We start from the raw sequence: 16,232 nt of genomic DNA, 5'->3' as shown, positions 1-16,232 counted from the left end.
GAGAATGGTTTATTATACTCAATATCACCATGTGGGGCTGTGTTATTTTCATTGTAGAGATCGTATTCTTGCTCTTTATGTTGTTTATTTGCCAAAAATTCAGCACTGTAATTGTCATTACTGCTGATTTTCTTATAGTGTTGCACCAGAAAATTTGCCTTATCTTTTTCCATAACCACCGGATCGTTGTCTTTCAGAAGTGTACCAATAGAGCTAGATGATTTGCCTCTAAATTTATTGACAACGTCCCATACTTCTTTTGATGTTGTTTTGTGGTTTATTTGCGTTATGTACTTTTCAAGACTGGTGCGTTTTGCTTTTTTAATGATCTCTACAGCCTTATTGCGGAGTAACCTGTATTTTTGAAGATTTTCATCATTCTTATTTCTGCTATAATTTTTCCTAGCATTCTCCCTTTGTTTAACTGCATTTGCGCAATCCTCAGTCCACCAGGGTATAACTTTTTTCCTACTGTTCTTGCCTTTGACCATTGGTATACTCTTTTTACTAATACTATAGATATCATTTATAAATTGTGTGTGATTTTCATCCACTGTCTTGCCCTCAGTGTTATAATGGAAATGCCTGATTGCAAAGTCATGATATTGGTCCCAGTCGCTGCTTTACCTATTTTATATTTACGGGTGGTATGAATCGCCTCTGTTTTTATTGAAAATTCTAATCCCAGCAATATTGGAAAATGGTCACTGCCAAAAGTATTATTGATAACTCCAAAGAATGCATATTGTGCCAAAGTATGAGAAACTATTGCCAAATCTATTGCTGAGTCTTTTTGATTTGGTAAATCACTTATCCTTGTTATATTTCCATCATTTAATACAACTAGATTTTTCTGTGATAATAGATTTAACATAGTCTCAGAGGCCGAGTCACACCTTGGATCGCCCGGGGGATTCCAGAGTGGGTTTTTAATGTTGAAATCTCCCAGAATTACTGAGTGGTTTCGTATGTTAGAGAACATTTTTTGATAGTGTTCTTCGGTGTTATGTTTTTCATATGCTACATAACAGTTGTAAATTGTTATGTTTTTGCTGTGACCATATATAGTTATGCCGTTAATTTCATATTCATTGTGAATTATTGATCTTTCTACTGTGAATTTGATGCCCTGTTTGACATATATTATTGTACCGCCTCCTTCTTGATCTGTGCGTTTTTGATATGTGGCAATTTCATAGTCATAAAGCTTTGGTGGTGTTATTTTTTTACCATATCTAAACGCTTCCTGGATACACACGGCATGTATTGTATCTGTGGATGACTTAAGGAAGCTGTTTAATTCGGTGACCTTTGTATTTTTGTCCCCTGCAAACCCCCGGGCGTTCCAAGACATAATATTAAAATTACGATTACCTGCCGTCTTGGAAACTACACCGGACATTATTAATTAGTTAATTAATTGGGGATTATTGTTTAACATTTTATTTTTAATTAACTGTGATGTCACCTAATAGGGACAATATCCGGCATACCACTGGGGTGGTGGTGGGGGGTGGTGTGGGACCCACCGGGGGAGTCTGCGACCTGTTGTAGTCTGTGGCCTTGCATACCTGTTTACTCTATTAAATGGGTGGGGTCTAGGTAACCTTTTGTTGTGATATCTGGGTGCGCTGCCTGTTTGTTTAGATGTGGGTGGAGTGTAGTTTTTATTGTATTCAGTTTGTTTTTGCTCAGACTGTTGTTCACATTCTGCAATGGCCTCAGTTACCAATTTCTCGATCGATTTTTCATCAAGATTTTGGTCCTTTAATTTTGGTGCAATGTTTTTGATTATTTTTGTAACCTGCGATTTATGTATGTAATCTGTTGTATCTATATTTTGGTTTGGGTCATTGTTGACCTTGGGTGGGTCTGAGCGTACTAGACCTGATTTCTGAATTCTGTTGTTATATTCATTCTTGATGGCTTCATTTTTCTTGCTGATGTTTTCTAGATAGTTAAGGTAGACTACACATCCCTTATAGGCAGCACTGTGGGGGCCCTTACAGTTTGCGCATTGTTTTACATCCCTATATCTACATTCAAAGTGGGAGTGAGGTCCCGCACAGTGTGGGCATACTGACTTGCCTGTACATTTATTTGCTGTGTGACCATGCTTCTGACATTTGTTGCATCGGAGTGGTGATAGTAAAGATGGGTATACCGGGACCTCTGTACCATCATTACGTTTAACTGATAATGGTGCTGTTTCTGTATCAAATGTGATCTTAATGGTGGATGATGGTATTTTTCTGCCATTTACTATTTCAAAACCCCTATGGTAGACCTTTATATTGTTTTCTTTCGCAAACTGGTTGACCTTGTCATTGTAGTTAATGTCCTTCACATAGATTACCCCTTTTGACTGAAAAAAAATTCGAAAAAAATCAATAAAACTGCAGACGATACAAACATAATAAATATGATATTTGGCGCATGCGCGAGGGTTAAGTATTAGTTTCAGAAAAAGACTTAATGCACGGCGCACGTTACTATTAAGGATAAAACACTCTATAAAAATAACGATCCGTGGCACTTCCAAAGAATCTTAATTCCGGACGATGCTCGAACCAACGAAAGAGAGGGCAGCCTTAAGCACTCGACCACGTGTCGATGTGATGATGATTTTGATGAGAGTTATGAGAAAGCGTGTGCGACAGGAGAGGCGAATTACGATAGAATCACGATACAGATTCCGGTCTCAGAATGCAACAGTACTATTGGTACATTCAAACAACCAATCAGGAGGTGAGATTATAAAGCCAAATTCGGAGTCTGACGCATCTGAATGCGCAGTTTTCAAATTGACCAATATCACACGGAAGCATTTTGAGACTGGTCTCCAAATTCCCATTTGAAGAATCTCGGACCGAGGATACCAGGCCATTTACTATATATTTTGTTATATTTCTATCCCCAATCCAGGTCATTCACTATATAGACATGTATTGTTATATTTCTAACCTCCCCTCCCCCGAAAAAAATCACTTTTATCAGGAACCACGTTAAAGTGACCTTTAGATATATTTTGAAATTATTGAATATCTTGACGTAAATACCCCGATAATCACTTTAATGTTTTTGTTTTTTTGTGTTGTGTTAACGTGAATGCGTACTTTATCATGACCTCGATTACAAAATAAATAAAAAAAGCCCAGAGGCTAAAATACACCTATTGAATGGTTTGTAATTTGACCACTTAAACACACGAGCTATACATGAGTCTTCGCTCACAAGTCAAAAAGTGGAAAACTAGTTGACTGACTGACAACAATACTAAAGGTTAGAAAATGGCGCAGAAGAAATGCCGACGACGGCCTGGTAGCAGCATTTTCATGAAAGCAGGTACGTTATAGCTTGATTACTTTAAAACTTGGTATAAACTAGGCGTGCTTCTAATATATAGTCATGTCGAACGTAAGGATTGTGCTTGAAATGCTTCGCCTGACAAAATTCGAACCCTCGTTCTGTTCATCTCAGGTCTGATCCTGAAATGATAACTTCTTTTAGCTTTGTTTTAATTTATGCATCTTTTCTGCTTTTTTGCTGAGACGGTTTTTTTTTTATATTTCTCATTTCTGGCAGTTTTTAGGTCTTGGCCTGGAACAGCAGCTGCCACATGTTTTTTTTTAATTTGTCATTATTACATTTAAAATTGTTGTTTCTATGTCATTTTATGTTCTGTTATGTGCTAGAAATGTGTTTAGGTTCGACTTACAAACTAGATCTCTTAATGCTTGTAGTTATTGCAGCAGTATTTCTATTACAGGTCTTTTTTTAGCTCCACTATTCGGAGAATAGGGGGCTATTCTACTCGCCCCGGCGTCGGCGTCAGCGTGACCTTTCTTGGTTAAAGTTTTTCGGCAATCTTTGTTACTATTGCTTATATTCTACTGTAACTTCACATAAACATTGTCCAGTATACAAACAAAATATGTGTAGGGACTAAGCCCATTATACCCAAGGTCAAGGTCACCAAGGTGTTATACTTAGGTTATTTTTAAGGTTAAAGTTTTTCGGCAACCTTTGTTTTTCTGTCATATCTTTGTTACTATTGCTTTTATCTTACTGTAACTTCACATAAATATTGTCCAATATACAAACAAAGTATTTTTAGGGGCTGAGCCCATTATACCCAAGGTCAAGGTAACCAAGGTGTTATACTTATATCTTACTGTAACTTTAAATAAACATTATCCAGCATACAAACAAAGTATGTACAGGGGCTGGACCCATTATTTCCAAGGTCAATGTTACCAAAAAAGTGTTATATTTAGGTTATTTCTAAGGTTAAAGTTTTTGGCAACCTTTGTTTTTCTGTCATATAATTGTTACTATTGCTTATATCTTACTGTAAGTTCACATAAACATTGTACAGTATACAAACAAAGTATGTGCAGGGCTGGGCCCATTATAACCAAGATCAAGGTCACAAAGTTGTTATACTTGAAATTATTTTCATGTAATTTTTTTTTTCGAAAGCTTCGTTTATATACATATCTTTGATACTTGAAAAGATAATAACTTGAAATTAAAAATATTTCTTTATAATCAATAATCATCATCTGCATGTGTGGTTACAAACCCCATAACTCTAGTTGTATTTTTGACAGAATTATGCCCCTTTTGTACTTAAATTTTTTTTGCAGTCTTCGCTTTCTGGATATAACTTTAATGCAATATAAGATAAAGACTTAAAACTTAAAATGTATCTTTATCATCATCATCTGCATGTCTGGTAACAATCCCCATAACTCTGACTTGTATTTTTGACCAAATTATACCCCTTTCATACTTAATTTTTTTAACAAACTTCGTTTTCTGGACATAACTTTGGTACTATATAAGATAATGACTTGAAACTCAAAATATATCTTTACCATCATCATCTGCATGTGTGGTAGCAATCCCAATAACTCTAATTTGTGTTCTTGACAGAATTATGCCCCTTGGTGTATCTTCACTTTAAAGTAGAGGTCTCTTATTGAGACATACATTCATTTTACTGTCAAATCCCCGAATAGTGGAGCGCGCTGCCTTACGGACAGCTCTTGTTTACTTTTGTTCCTTATAAATTTGATAATAATACATAGTCGGTTCAAAAGCACCTGGAGTGCTTATGTTATATTGTTGCGTGTTTTTCCGACTAAACTCTTATCTTATTAGCTCGACTATTCGAAGAATAAGTAGAGCTATCCTACTCACCCCGGCGTCGGCGTCACACCTTGGTTAAGTTTTTCGTACCTGTGTATATTTTGACCAAACCTTTTGAGATAAAGCTTTGAAACTACCAACACGTAAGTACCATCACTTTGTCCAGTTTTAAGCAAGATTACATGACTCTATCAAGGATTTTGACTGAATTATGGCCCCTTTTAACTTACAAATCTTGGTTAAGCTTTTCGTGCCAATTCATATTTTGTGTAAACTGTTTGACATATGGCTTGAAAACTTTTATCACTTATTTATTATAACAATCTATCTGTAGGCAAGAGTACATAATTCTGTCAAATAATTTGGCTGAATTATGGCCCTTTTTGGACGTGAATTTTCGTACAAGTCCATGTTTTGTCAAAATTGTTTGACATGTGGCTTTGAAACTTTGAACACTTGTGTATTCCATCTTCATGCAAGAGTACATTAGCCTGTCAAATATTTTGGTGGAATTATGGCCCTTTTTGGACATATCGTCGCCTGAGTGGAACGCTGCTCTATCTACCATTTTTTGAACGTGGAGAAAATCGCTTCCAAAGTTTAACTGGTGTCTAGTTTCTTTATTTCTGGGCGAAAACGATAATAAAATATATCTACTTGTTCTTTGCATTTAGCTTATTGTGACTATAAATGTTTTTTAATACTATTCATTTTACCTTTTCTGCAATTATACATTTTTCACTTTGGAGATAGAGCAAATTTGACAAAAGTAACAAAAAAATGTAAAAGTGTATTGCTCTATCAGGAGATGGAGCATTGTGAAATTACAAAATTGGACATAGCGCAAAATAATATTTATCACATTGAAATCAGGGCAATGAATTTCGAATGACCTTTTAAACAGTAATGGCAGTTACTGTACTCTTTTCAATTTCCAGGAGGATTGGTCTTCTTCTTTCTTGCGTTATCGTCAAACAAGTAAAAGCCTTGTTATTACAACTTTCAAGCATTACTTTCCACATGTAAGCTGGATGGCATATTTACATGAAATAATTCTACACACAAAGAGATGTTTCGAACAGTGGATTTATTTGCCAAATTCTTTACCATGCCGTCCAACAACAAAAAGATTTTGAACTTTAATTTCTTAATTACAGCAGTAATGATTGTCAACAATGAACAACAAATCATAAACTCTTTTTAGTCATATCTATCCTATGTTTTATTCATGTCTTTTTAGCTCACCTGAACTGTGTGAGCTATTGGAATAAGTGGATGGTCCGGCGTCCATCGTCCTGTGTCAGCATTTGTCTTGAACATCTTCTCGTTTGATACTACAGGTCACAATTATACCAAACTTGGTCAGTAGCTTTCTGGCAATGGATCTTTATCAAACTTGGTCTTGAAGCATTCTTATCATATTCTTTTGTTCGGTTTAAAGTCTCGCCGACACAACTATTGGTCATATGGTGACTTTTCCAACTTTGTTGGTGGAGGATGTCCCCAGGTGTCCCTTCGTGTATTATTTCATCACGAGCGGGCATTTGAGTAGAAGTACCGACCTTCCGTAAGGCAGATGAATGGCTTTCTGACATGAAGAAATCAACGCCCCGAGTGATGCTTTTGCAATTATTGTAAGGTCTACTCCCAATTATATATTATATGGAGGCACATGTCCACTTTTAGGGGTTGCTAGAGCTAAAGTTAGAAATACAAATCAAACATGATTATAGCATCATTAAAAGGTCCTCTCCAAATTTTGTTCAAATGGGGACGATTGGTCCCTTTTAAGGGTTAGCAGAGCCAATAAAATTATAAATGCCTTTAAATGATTCCTTCTTATGAACTACTAGATGGATCTCCATCAAACGTGATTTGTAGCAACATTATAACGTCCTTCACTAACATTGTTCATTTGGTGACACTTGGCCCCTTTCAGGGGCTACTAGAGTTAAAAATAGATATACCTTTAAACGACTTCTTCTTATGAACCACTTGATGGATCTTCATCAGACTTGTTCTCGAAATCAGTATTAGGTTTTTTTCTCAAATTTCGATTGGGGCACTTGGTCCCTTTTAGGGGCCACTTTTCTACAAATAGAAATACCTTCTTCTCATGAACCGTTCCATGGAATTTCATCAAACTTGGCCTGTGGGATCATCAAAAGGTTCTCTCCTTACTTTATCACCGGGCTTTATGACCGGTTAAAATACAACACAGTTTTTGTCACGGTGGGCTACAGTCAACATTTGAAAAACACTTACTAATCGAAATTCATTTTTCATGTCTTTTGTCGAACACCGGGTAATTGTTTTTACTATTGACCGGCAATGCATTCCTAATATGTATACTATATGGTTCGTTGATTTATATAAAAAGCCATGTACAAGTTATTTATATAGACTAATATGAACCTTTGACTTTCAGATGGCGTCGCCGGTTTTAACCAGTATCGAGTAAGCAGCAGATCGGGAGAGGAAGGACTAGCACGTTTTGACTGAGTGGTGCAAATACAGCATACGTATCTAGAACTGCGGAGGTAATGTAGCTTTTATTATACAGACATATTAAACACTATTCTTAAAAACTTGCATTCAAATATGAATTATTGTGATCATGGTCAACTTCTGCTCATGGTAAAATCCGAACTCCAACCTCACATTCATTACCTAACACAGCAAGTTAGAATATTACACGAATAAGATAAGCAAATCTTAGCTTCTGTTACTCAGGCTTTAGCTAGACTATTCGAAATATGATGAGTGCTATTCTACTATTGGGCGTCAAACTAAGTTAAAGATTTACGTGCATTACATGTGTTCACATTCAATGTCATCGTGTGGATTGTAACTATCGGGGCTGAATGCAAAGACATGCAATTATGGCCCTCTCTGACTTAAAGGATTTGAGTTTTCGTGCAAAGAACTATCAGCTTAAAAAATGGTTTGAGTTTTGTGTGCAAAAAACGCCACATGTCATTAAACTTTGTTAATGGATGTTTATTTCAACAGTTGTGTAAGCTCAAAACAGTAAACTAGTTAATTAAAAAGTCTCAGATTCTCGTCCGATCCCTGTTCTATTAACATGATTCATTAATAAGTCAATATTTTTAAGTGAGAAAATTCATCTTTCATAGAGGTATTATTGTTGTTTTAGCTGGATTGATTTTTTAGCTCGACTATACGAAGTATGGAGAGCTATCCTACTCGACCCGGCATCGGCGTCCTTCCGCGTCCGCATTTTTGGTTAAAGTTTTGATGCACTTTCTCTTTATCTTTGTTACTACTTGACGGATTTGCTTCAAACTTAAAGGCCTAGATTTTGGCATTGAGCCAAGGGATTTTTGTCTTCACCAGCACAGTTGGGGGCTAATGACCATCACAGTATGACAAGGGTCATTGTTTATTGGAGAGTCAGTCTACCTTACAAGTGTATCTATTAGTGAGAAGGGGAAACGATGTAATTTATTTCAAATTAATGAATAATTGATAACTTTTAAAGTTATACTAGTTTTTTTTTTGGCATTTCTATGTAAAGAAAATATTTGTTGATCAAAAACAATAATAAAATAATCAGAAACTTATTTTCACAGTAATGAAATAATGAGAAACTTACTTAAAGAAACATGCAAGTTTTTATTTTTTCAAATTCAGTCTTGAGAATTGTGATATTTCTGAAAAATGTGACTTTCACTCATCTAAAGCTTGCAGAATACTGTAAATAACATTTGTCTAAATTGAAAACAGAATGTGAATTTCAAAGTTACAAAGCAAACCATGAAAAAAGTCCCTTTTGGCAACATACTGAAAATGAAAATTGAGTATACTATTAGATGGAACACAATAATTTTATATTCAAATAATGTTGATTACATGAAGTACATGAAAATCAATTTCCAAATCGAAAAATATTGTTTGTCAGCACAAAGAACTCATGAAGTTTTCACTATACTTGTGTTTTATTATCATTATTATTTTCAATATTATTACTGTATCTTTTATCATCCTTTATCACATGTTTGACGTCGCGGGAGTGTAATAAAGCCATTTAATAAAAATGATAATACACTAGTGTAATAAAGCTTTGACGTCGACGTCATTTATAGTATAGGCGACGCCGGTCAAATTGTCTTGTTTATATAGTATAAGAAAGTCGAATTTTTGATGTTTCGACAAAAAAAAGGCTAACATGTGATAAAAAGAATATTACATTTGTGACTTTCCACATTGAATTTATTATTGCAGAGCCTGGCATTTTATTATTTGATTCAACTCGTTTAATAAATTCAATATGAAAAGACACTCATGTAATATCCTCTATATAACATTAACGTAATAGTTATATATATCATATACATAATATCAAAATAATAATTATTATTATTATCATTCCACATTTACTGAAGAAAAATTAATTTCTTTCAACTCCACTGCACACATCTTCATGGTCTAGTTGGGGTCCCTGCTGGCTAATTGCCCTCTAATCAGTTGCTATTACATATTCGCTGATAAGCAGCAGATAAGATGGGAGTTGTATATTGGATTTGGGGGTGGGGGGGGGGAGCACTTATATATTATAGTAGTGAATCTAGGCCTTTAAAATAGTTGTTCCTCAACATCACCCACATCATACGGCACAAGGGTCATAACACTGGCACCAATATTTCATGAATTACCCCCCTTTATACTAAGAATTTCAGGTTAAAGTTTTGGTGCACTTTCACTTTATCTCAGTTATTTCTGAATGAATTTGATTCAAACTTAAGATATTTGTTTCACAACATTAACCACATCACAGGACACAAGGTCTATAACTCAGGCACCAATTTTTCATGAATTATGCCCCCTTTTTACTTAGAATTTTATGTAAAGGACGGGATATGATAAGGACCAAAAATGGTCCCCACTAAATATGCATGTAAAACAACAATATTTTTCAAAATCCACCAAGGTATAATGACCAGACGTCGGTAATGAACCAGAAATCATGATTATTACATCTATCTAAGACTTTCGCTGAAAAGATATTTGATCATTTAGAATGGGGGTATAGAAAACTATTTTGCAATATATTTTAGTTTATATTGCTGAACCCTATAAATTGTATGTCGTCACAATACACAGTGATCCAACTTCTTGAAACGAATTTTTATTTTGTATTCTAATACCCCAGTCACACATACGGCGCGGATAGCTACGTCTACCCACGGATAGAAACGTAGTAATTGTACGGATTGCCGTACGGATTGATACGGATTACTACTTCAAGGTACGGCTCAGGTACGGTGTCGGCCCGGTACAATTTCTCCTTCTTTGCTGTATAGTAAAACAAGCACTTTTGGACATGGATTGTGAATTTCACAACAAAATTGCAGCATTGACAGCTCTGTATTTCTGAAGAGTAATACTATCCCAGTCAATATATCACAGAAAAACACCACCATCAGCGATGAACTTTTTTGCTACACATCAAAGTATCTAGTCCATGTTTAAATTTCCCACTGACATCTGTCATGGCCACCAGTCTGGTGTAGTTTTTTAATCCTTCCGCATAGAAATGTAATCCTGAAAAACACACATAAAACAACTGTTAAAGACATCAGAAATGACAAAAAATGTAACAGTATCAATGAATACATTTGGAATATAACATGTCAAAGTAGGAATAGCGTTAAATTGGGAACTTCAAAATTTCAAAGAACTACTTTCTAGGATACAACGACCCGGAAGTACTTCTATACCGGGGTGACACCGTACGAGTCGATACGGATTACTACGTTTTTATCCGTGGCTAGACGTAGCTATCCGCGCCGTATGTGTGACTGTGGTATGAGACAGAATGATCGTGCAAACACAAGGGAGATAACTCTTTCATGTAAAGACGAGCGAAACTCTTTTAAGAAATAAGATTTTTTTTATTTTATACATCTACATAGGCTTATTCTCTAACTATTATGTCTGTTTCGTTTTATTTCGTATCAAGAACATTTCTAAAACTAAAATTCAAAACTTTCATTTCATATGCGTTACCATAGCAACATAGAAACAGTTTTGCATTTTTTGGATTTACATCAATTTAGCAAGTTATTTCACATACTGGATGAAATATTAATTTTTTTAAATAAAAAAAAATTGCTTCTATATCTCCTTACTTATTTAGTGTTTTGTTTTTGTTTCGTGTACGTAATGTTTTTCTTGCTGTGTGACATTCGCACGTCATGTACCCGGATAATCCTAACTCTGTTCAGCGACCCTAACTCAGTGCCAACATGGCTGACAGAAAGACGATGTATGTAGTTAATTTCCTTGTCTTTTTTCGTTTTTTTATGTGAGTATGCAATGTTAGCGTAAAACTTTTGATAGTCATAATATCCTGTATTGATAACATGTTTTGTGTACTAAATATTTCAATCGAAATGTCACATTATGTGGCTGGAATTCATTAAAATGTACTCAAAAAGTCTTCAAAATGAACATGTTTTATGTTTCTAACTGTTTTAAAGTACCAGAAATTGCAGTAAGACCTTACTTATTAAATGTATTAGTTCCATAAATATCTCTTTGACAATGTTTAACAGTATCAAAGTTTGAAATCGATTTTTATAGCTTAAAAATTGTATTGATTATGATGTGGGTTTAAATTTGCGGATAATTCCTAACTGGTATAGGAAACAGTGCTGGATAAATACGAACTTAGAATGGATAAACACCTAACCAAACGAAAACTGCTGTTTGTGCTTTTTTATAGACTGCTGATGCTCGAAGTTCTTTGATCTACCCGCCCCTTCAGGGATGTGGGATTCCTATGTCCAACTTATCCGACTCGTGATTTTTTGCCGGCGGACAAGTGCATTTTTCATTCTGTGTGTCCGCGGACAAGCATACTTTTTCAGGTATAAAATGAGAAAACATAAAACCATTTAGATTGTGTCTTGCTTCAAGTGTATGGAGGTGATAAAGATAATGATTTCTTTGACTAGGTCTCGCGCACACTGTAACTCGGTGACTATGATAAAATATCAGAGAAGATTTAGATACAAGATTTATTTAACGTCGGAAAGGCATAAACATATAACACTAGCTTAAAGCTATTTTCCGACAAACACATGTAAATAAGCTCAACATAAGTAAAACAGCTGTAATAAAATGCAAATATGTTAAAGCACATTAAAGCAAATAAAGCATCTGGCTCTAAGTAGATAAGAAACAAATCACAAATTATCACATACATGTTACAGCGCATTAAAACAAAATAGCACATATGTACTAGCAAATAAAACGAAAAAGTAATTTACCACATACAGATTTAGCACATTTAAAGCAACATAAAAAAATAACTGACACTACACAAAAATAAGAAGAGTCACATTTTACAACATGCATTTAGAAAAACATAAAAGAAGAAACCATATACATGCTAAAAGGAACATAAGAACTACTTAAAGTAACTGAAAAAAAATATTTGCATCATCAGCATATAGCATTCTGTAACTAAAACTAAAACAAAGGAAAACAAGGGTTACACACAGAGAACTAAAAGGACATTTAAAGACATCAGAAACGTAAACAACTTATAAAAAGTATTATGACAAGTTTGTAAGTCGAATTCCAACTGCTGAGACAATAAGTCACTGTCAAAGGAAATATTTGACCCAGTAGTCAGCCAAATTAAAATCAAAAGCACACAGAGATCGCAAGTATGACTAAACAAGTCGGAACGTTTTAAGGTCTTTCTCTGAATTCATCTGGCTTTGCACCATTGCGTGGGCAGTGTTTCGGGAATGACCTCAAAAGATCCCGAACACTGCTTACGCGATTTCAGACTTTTATAAACGTTAAAAGGCAAATATTTCAACAGCTTATATTTTACCAAGGTTACTGTGATATGCTTTTCTTTTCATTGTCCTAAATAAAGAACTCGATCTCCAGTCTATTTGCGCTTTCATGAAGGTTTAATATTACAGATCAGAGCAAGTGAAATTTGACTATGGACAAGTGGATTTTAAGTGTCCGTGGACAAGAGAAAAATGTAAGAATACCCACTCCCCTGTCCCGTCAGTCCATGCATCACTCCCCCACCCACCACACCACACACACACGCACACACACTTTTCTTCCCTATTTATCGTCTGAAAAAATATCATATTTAATAATTAATCATAAATCTAATCCCATTTAAACAATATCAAAAATATTCCATTAGCACCTCTATAAAAATCTCTTACACTAAACGATATACAAGATTTGAAACAAACACAATTCTTCTGAAACAGTGTGTGTGTGTGCGTGTGCGGGTGTGTGTGTGTGTGTGTGTGTGTGTGTGTGTGTGTGAGAGAGAGAGAGGGAGAGAGGGTTGGGGACTACAGAACTTCGAACACCGGTGGTATTAAATAATTTCTTATGTAAATATAATAATTTTGACTTTTATACTGAGTTGTTTTTTAGGGTGTATCCAGATTTTTCCGAACATTGCTATTTGCATAATATTAAAATTATGAAAAAATATTTGACTGTAGTGGGCATACATATAACATCTTAAAATTAATGACAAAGTTTGAAGACAATACCGCTTATAAAGTAATGTTTACAATAATCAGACCATGTATATGTCAACTCATTCATTTCTATAGAATACTAGTCAGTTAGGTGTTTATCCGTCACACAATTTCGTGTAAGTTAGGTTTTTATCCATTCGTCATGTAAACTGAGTTCGGTTTTTATCAAATCAAAGTTAGGTTTTTATCCCTTTTCTCGCTGTCAGTACATTTGAACATGTATTGTGTCAACATGTAGTGGGTTAAGAACATAGTGTAAAGGGGCATATAAAGCAGTATATCTTTGCTTTCAAACAACAAAATTGTCGAGGCATCAAAAGCATAGAAGTATTTTTAAAGATTTTTTGTAAAAGTTTTCATTGAAAAAGTTGTCTTGTTCGTCGTTTTTCCACCTGAATACACAAAGGTTGATATATCTAACATGTTACATTTTGAAATAAATAAACACTTGATCAATGGAGATAGATATAACAACAGAAACACTCCTTTATACATCGTAATTACACAGAAAACCAAGTTGTATCGGCTTTACATCCGCCATGTTGGCACTGAGTTAGGGTCGCTGAACAGAGTTAAGATTATCCGGGTACATGGCGTGATTCGTATAAAACAAAACCTTCGACGAATAAATCAGGAGGCAGGACTTTGTCTTACAAGTTTCCATTTTTTTCATATATTCGGTGATATTTTTATTTATATATGTAATGAAGTATCTTCATCAAGTAAGTTGAAAAAACGACATATGTGTTCATTTTACTTGAATAAATAATATACGAGTTGAATATTACTAAATCCTTACCACATAATTAAAACACGTACCCGCAGAAATGTCGCCGGAACCGAGTTAGATCGGTATTACAACTATGGAAGCATATCTATGTAGTTTATTCAACTTAATTCAATCAAAAACGTTTCCTTTGACACGAAACTATAATATTGATATGAGAAGCACGAAATATACATTAACGTATGTAAGATCATTACGGAAGGAGTGACATGAAAGGCACGTGCAGTTTCCCGCCAAAATGCACACTGGCCATAGCTTTATCAGATCAAGTGGTTCCAACGTTGTTTGAGCGGTGAATTTTACGCCGATCAGATGGAGAAATATGGCCGATACTACAAATTTCCGGTATTGTAAGTATGATTTAAAGAAATTTCTACCCGTTAAATAACGAATCAAATGAAAACGATGGGTGCACCTGGAGCGCAAATGTGTCTATATTTTAGCACATGTGTCTATTTAGCTGAGGTTTGTGCCGTTTATTCAAACACTTCTGTACAGTCCGGCGGGGGAAGGAGATTTTTTACAGTTTTTGACAATATCGCCTCGAATATAGTGTTTATCGGGAGCAAGTAACTGTTAAAACACGTTTTATGTAAAGGACTACCTCTTAAAACACAGCGTGTGTATTATCATAGAATTATTCAGGGTTGTTTCTGAACAATCGGCCGAAAACCTAATGCAACGCCGTTTCGAGTGGGTCACTATGCAACGCAATCAAGTGGATACCGTTCTGTGTCTTACTTGCGAAGTCTTATCCATCTTAAAACAGTCATTAAAGCCTAACAATGAATAAATTTAGTGACTTATATCATTATAATGATCCCGCCGTTTCTAATATATTGTACTAAATATATATAATACATTTTTATGCTCGCTTAACATTTAACATATTTTTACGGACTTGTCAAAAACATCAACATAAAGCAAGGGTGAACATCGAACAATATCATTAAGTAAGTAATAGTAATAGTTCGTAAAAACAAGAACCAGTTCAAGGACATTTATCTCATCCACGAATGGTACTGAACAGCATGCCAAAAGCGGGTTGACTCTTTATGAGGATTGTTCAAATATGAATGCATCTGAGCACATAAAAATGTATCCTTGATAGATTTCAATGAAAATTTTATTTGGTTCCCTGGAAGTATTCACCTTCAACAGATTTGCAAAATTTCAGTCTTCTAATCCAATCCTTGAAGCCTTTTTCGTAGTATTTTCTAGGTATACTATGAAGACACTGGAATATTGCAGAACTGAGGTGTTTGCGTTCCACAAAGTTTTGACCAGAAAGGTATTTTTGCGCCTTGGGAACAAAAAGAAGTCACACGGGGCAAGGTCAGACGAATAAGGAGGGTGACGAAGGAACACAACAACCTTTTCCTGCTTCAGAAAGTCTTGTACAATAGACGCCTTGTGCGATGACGCGTTTTCATGTAGTCTGACATTGGCCAAACCAGTTGCGGGTCTTCGAGTTTTGAAATATTTCTTTAGTTTTCGAAGAACTTTAGTGCAATGCATGGTCTTTTGCCAGACTTTGTTGCCCATATTTTGTTCTGAATCTTTCGTTTGGGCTCAAAAATAGTGAACCAATGTCTCGTCACCAGTGACGACATTTGCGAAAGATCGTGCATTGTAATTTGGAAACTGTTAAAGCAACAAGTTTGCGCATTGCACGCGTGCCCTTTTCTGCTCATCTGTCAACATATGAGGAATCCATCTAGCACAGATCTTTCTCA

The 16,232-nt window shown here is 35.2% G+C and overlaps 1 protein-coding gene across 1 annotated transcript; it reads right to left on the bottom strand.

Annotated features, from left to right (window-relative positions):
• Positions 1–1,468: 1,468 nt before the first annotated feature.
• Positions 1,469–6,474, bottom strand: LOC128558250 (uncharacterized). Its single transcript, XM_053547143.1, has 2 exons — positions 6,400–6,474; positions 1,469–2,365 (listed from the first exon to the last, which is right to left on the bottom strand). Exons 1-2 carry the CDS (start codon positions 6,472–6,474, stop codon positions 1,469–1,471), a joined length of 972 nt encoding a protein of 323 aa, XP_053403118.1.
• Between the last annotated feature and the right edge of the window lie 9,758 nt (positions 6,475–16,232).

Source organism: Mercenaria mercenaria, chromosome 7, assembly GCF_021730395.1.
Source record: "Mercenaria mercenaria strain notata chromosome 7, MADL_Memer_1, whole genome shotgun sequence".
Classification (NCBI taxonomy): Eukaryota; Metazoa; Mollusca; class Bivalvia; order Venerida; family Veneridae; genus Mercenaria; species Mercenaria mercenaria.
The sequence above is the reverse complement of the archived record's forward strand: the minus strand, read 5'-3'. Positions and strand labels throughout refer to the sequence as shown.

Bases quoted from the DNA above. Each gene is read 5' to 3' on its own strand.
- LOC128558250 (XM_053547143.1), bottom strand. From the start codon at position 6,474: ATGTTCAAGACAAATGCTGACACAGGACGATGGACGCCGGACCATCCA. The intron at 2,366-6,399 runs GTGAGCTAAAAA...ATTTTTTTTCAG, and splicing joins CAATAGCTCACACAGTTCAG to TCAAAAGGGGTAATCTATGT.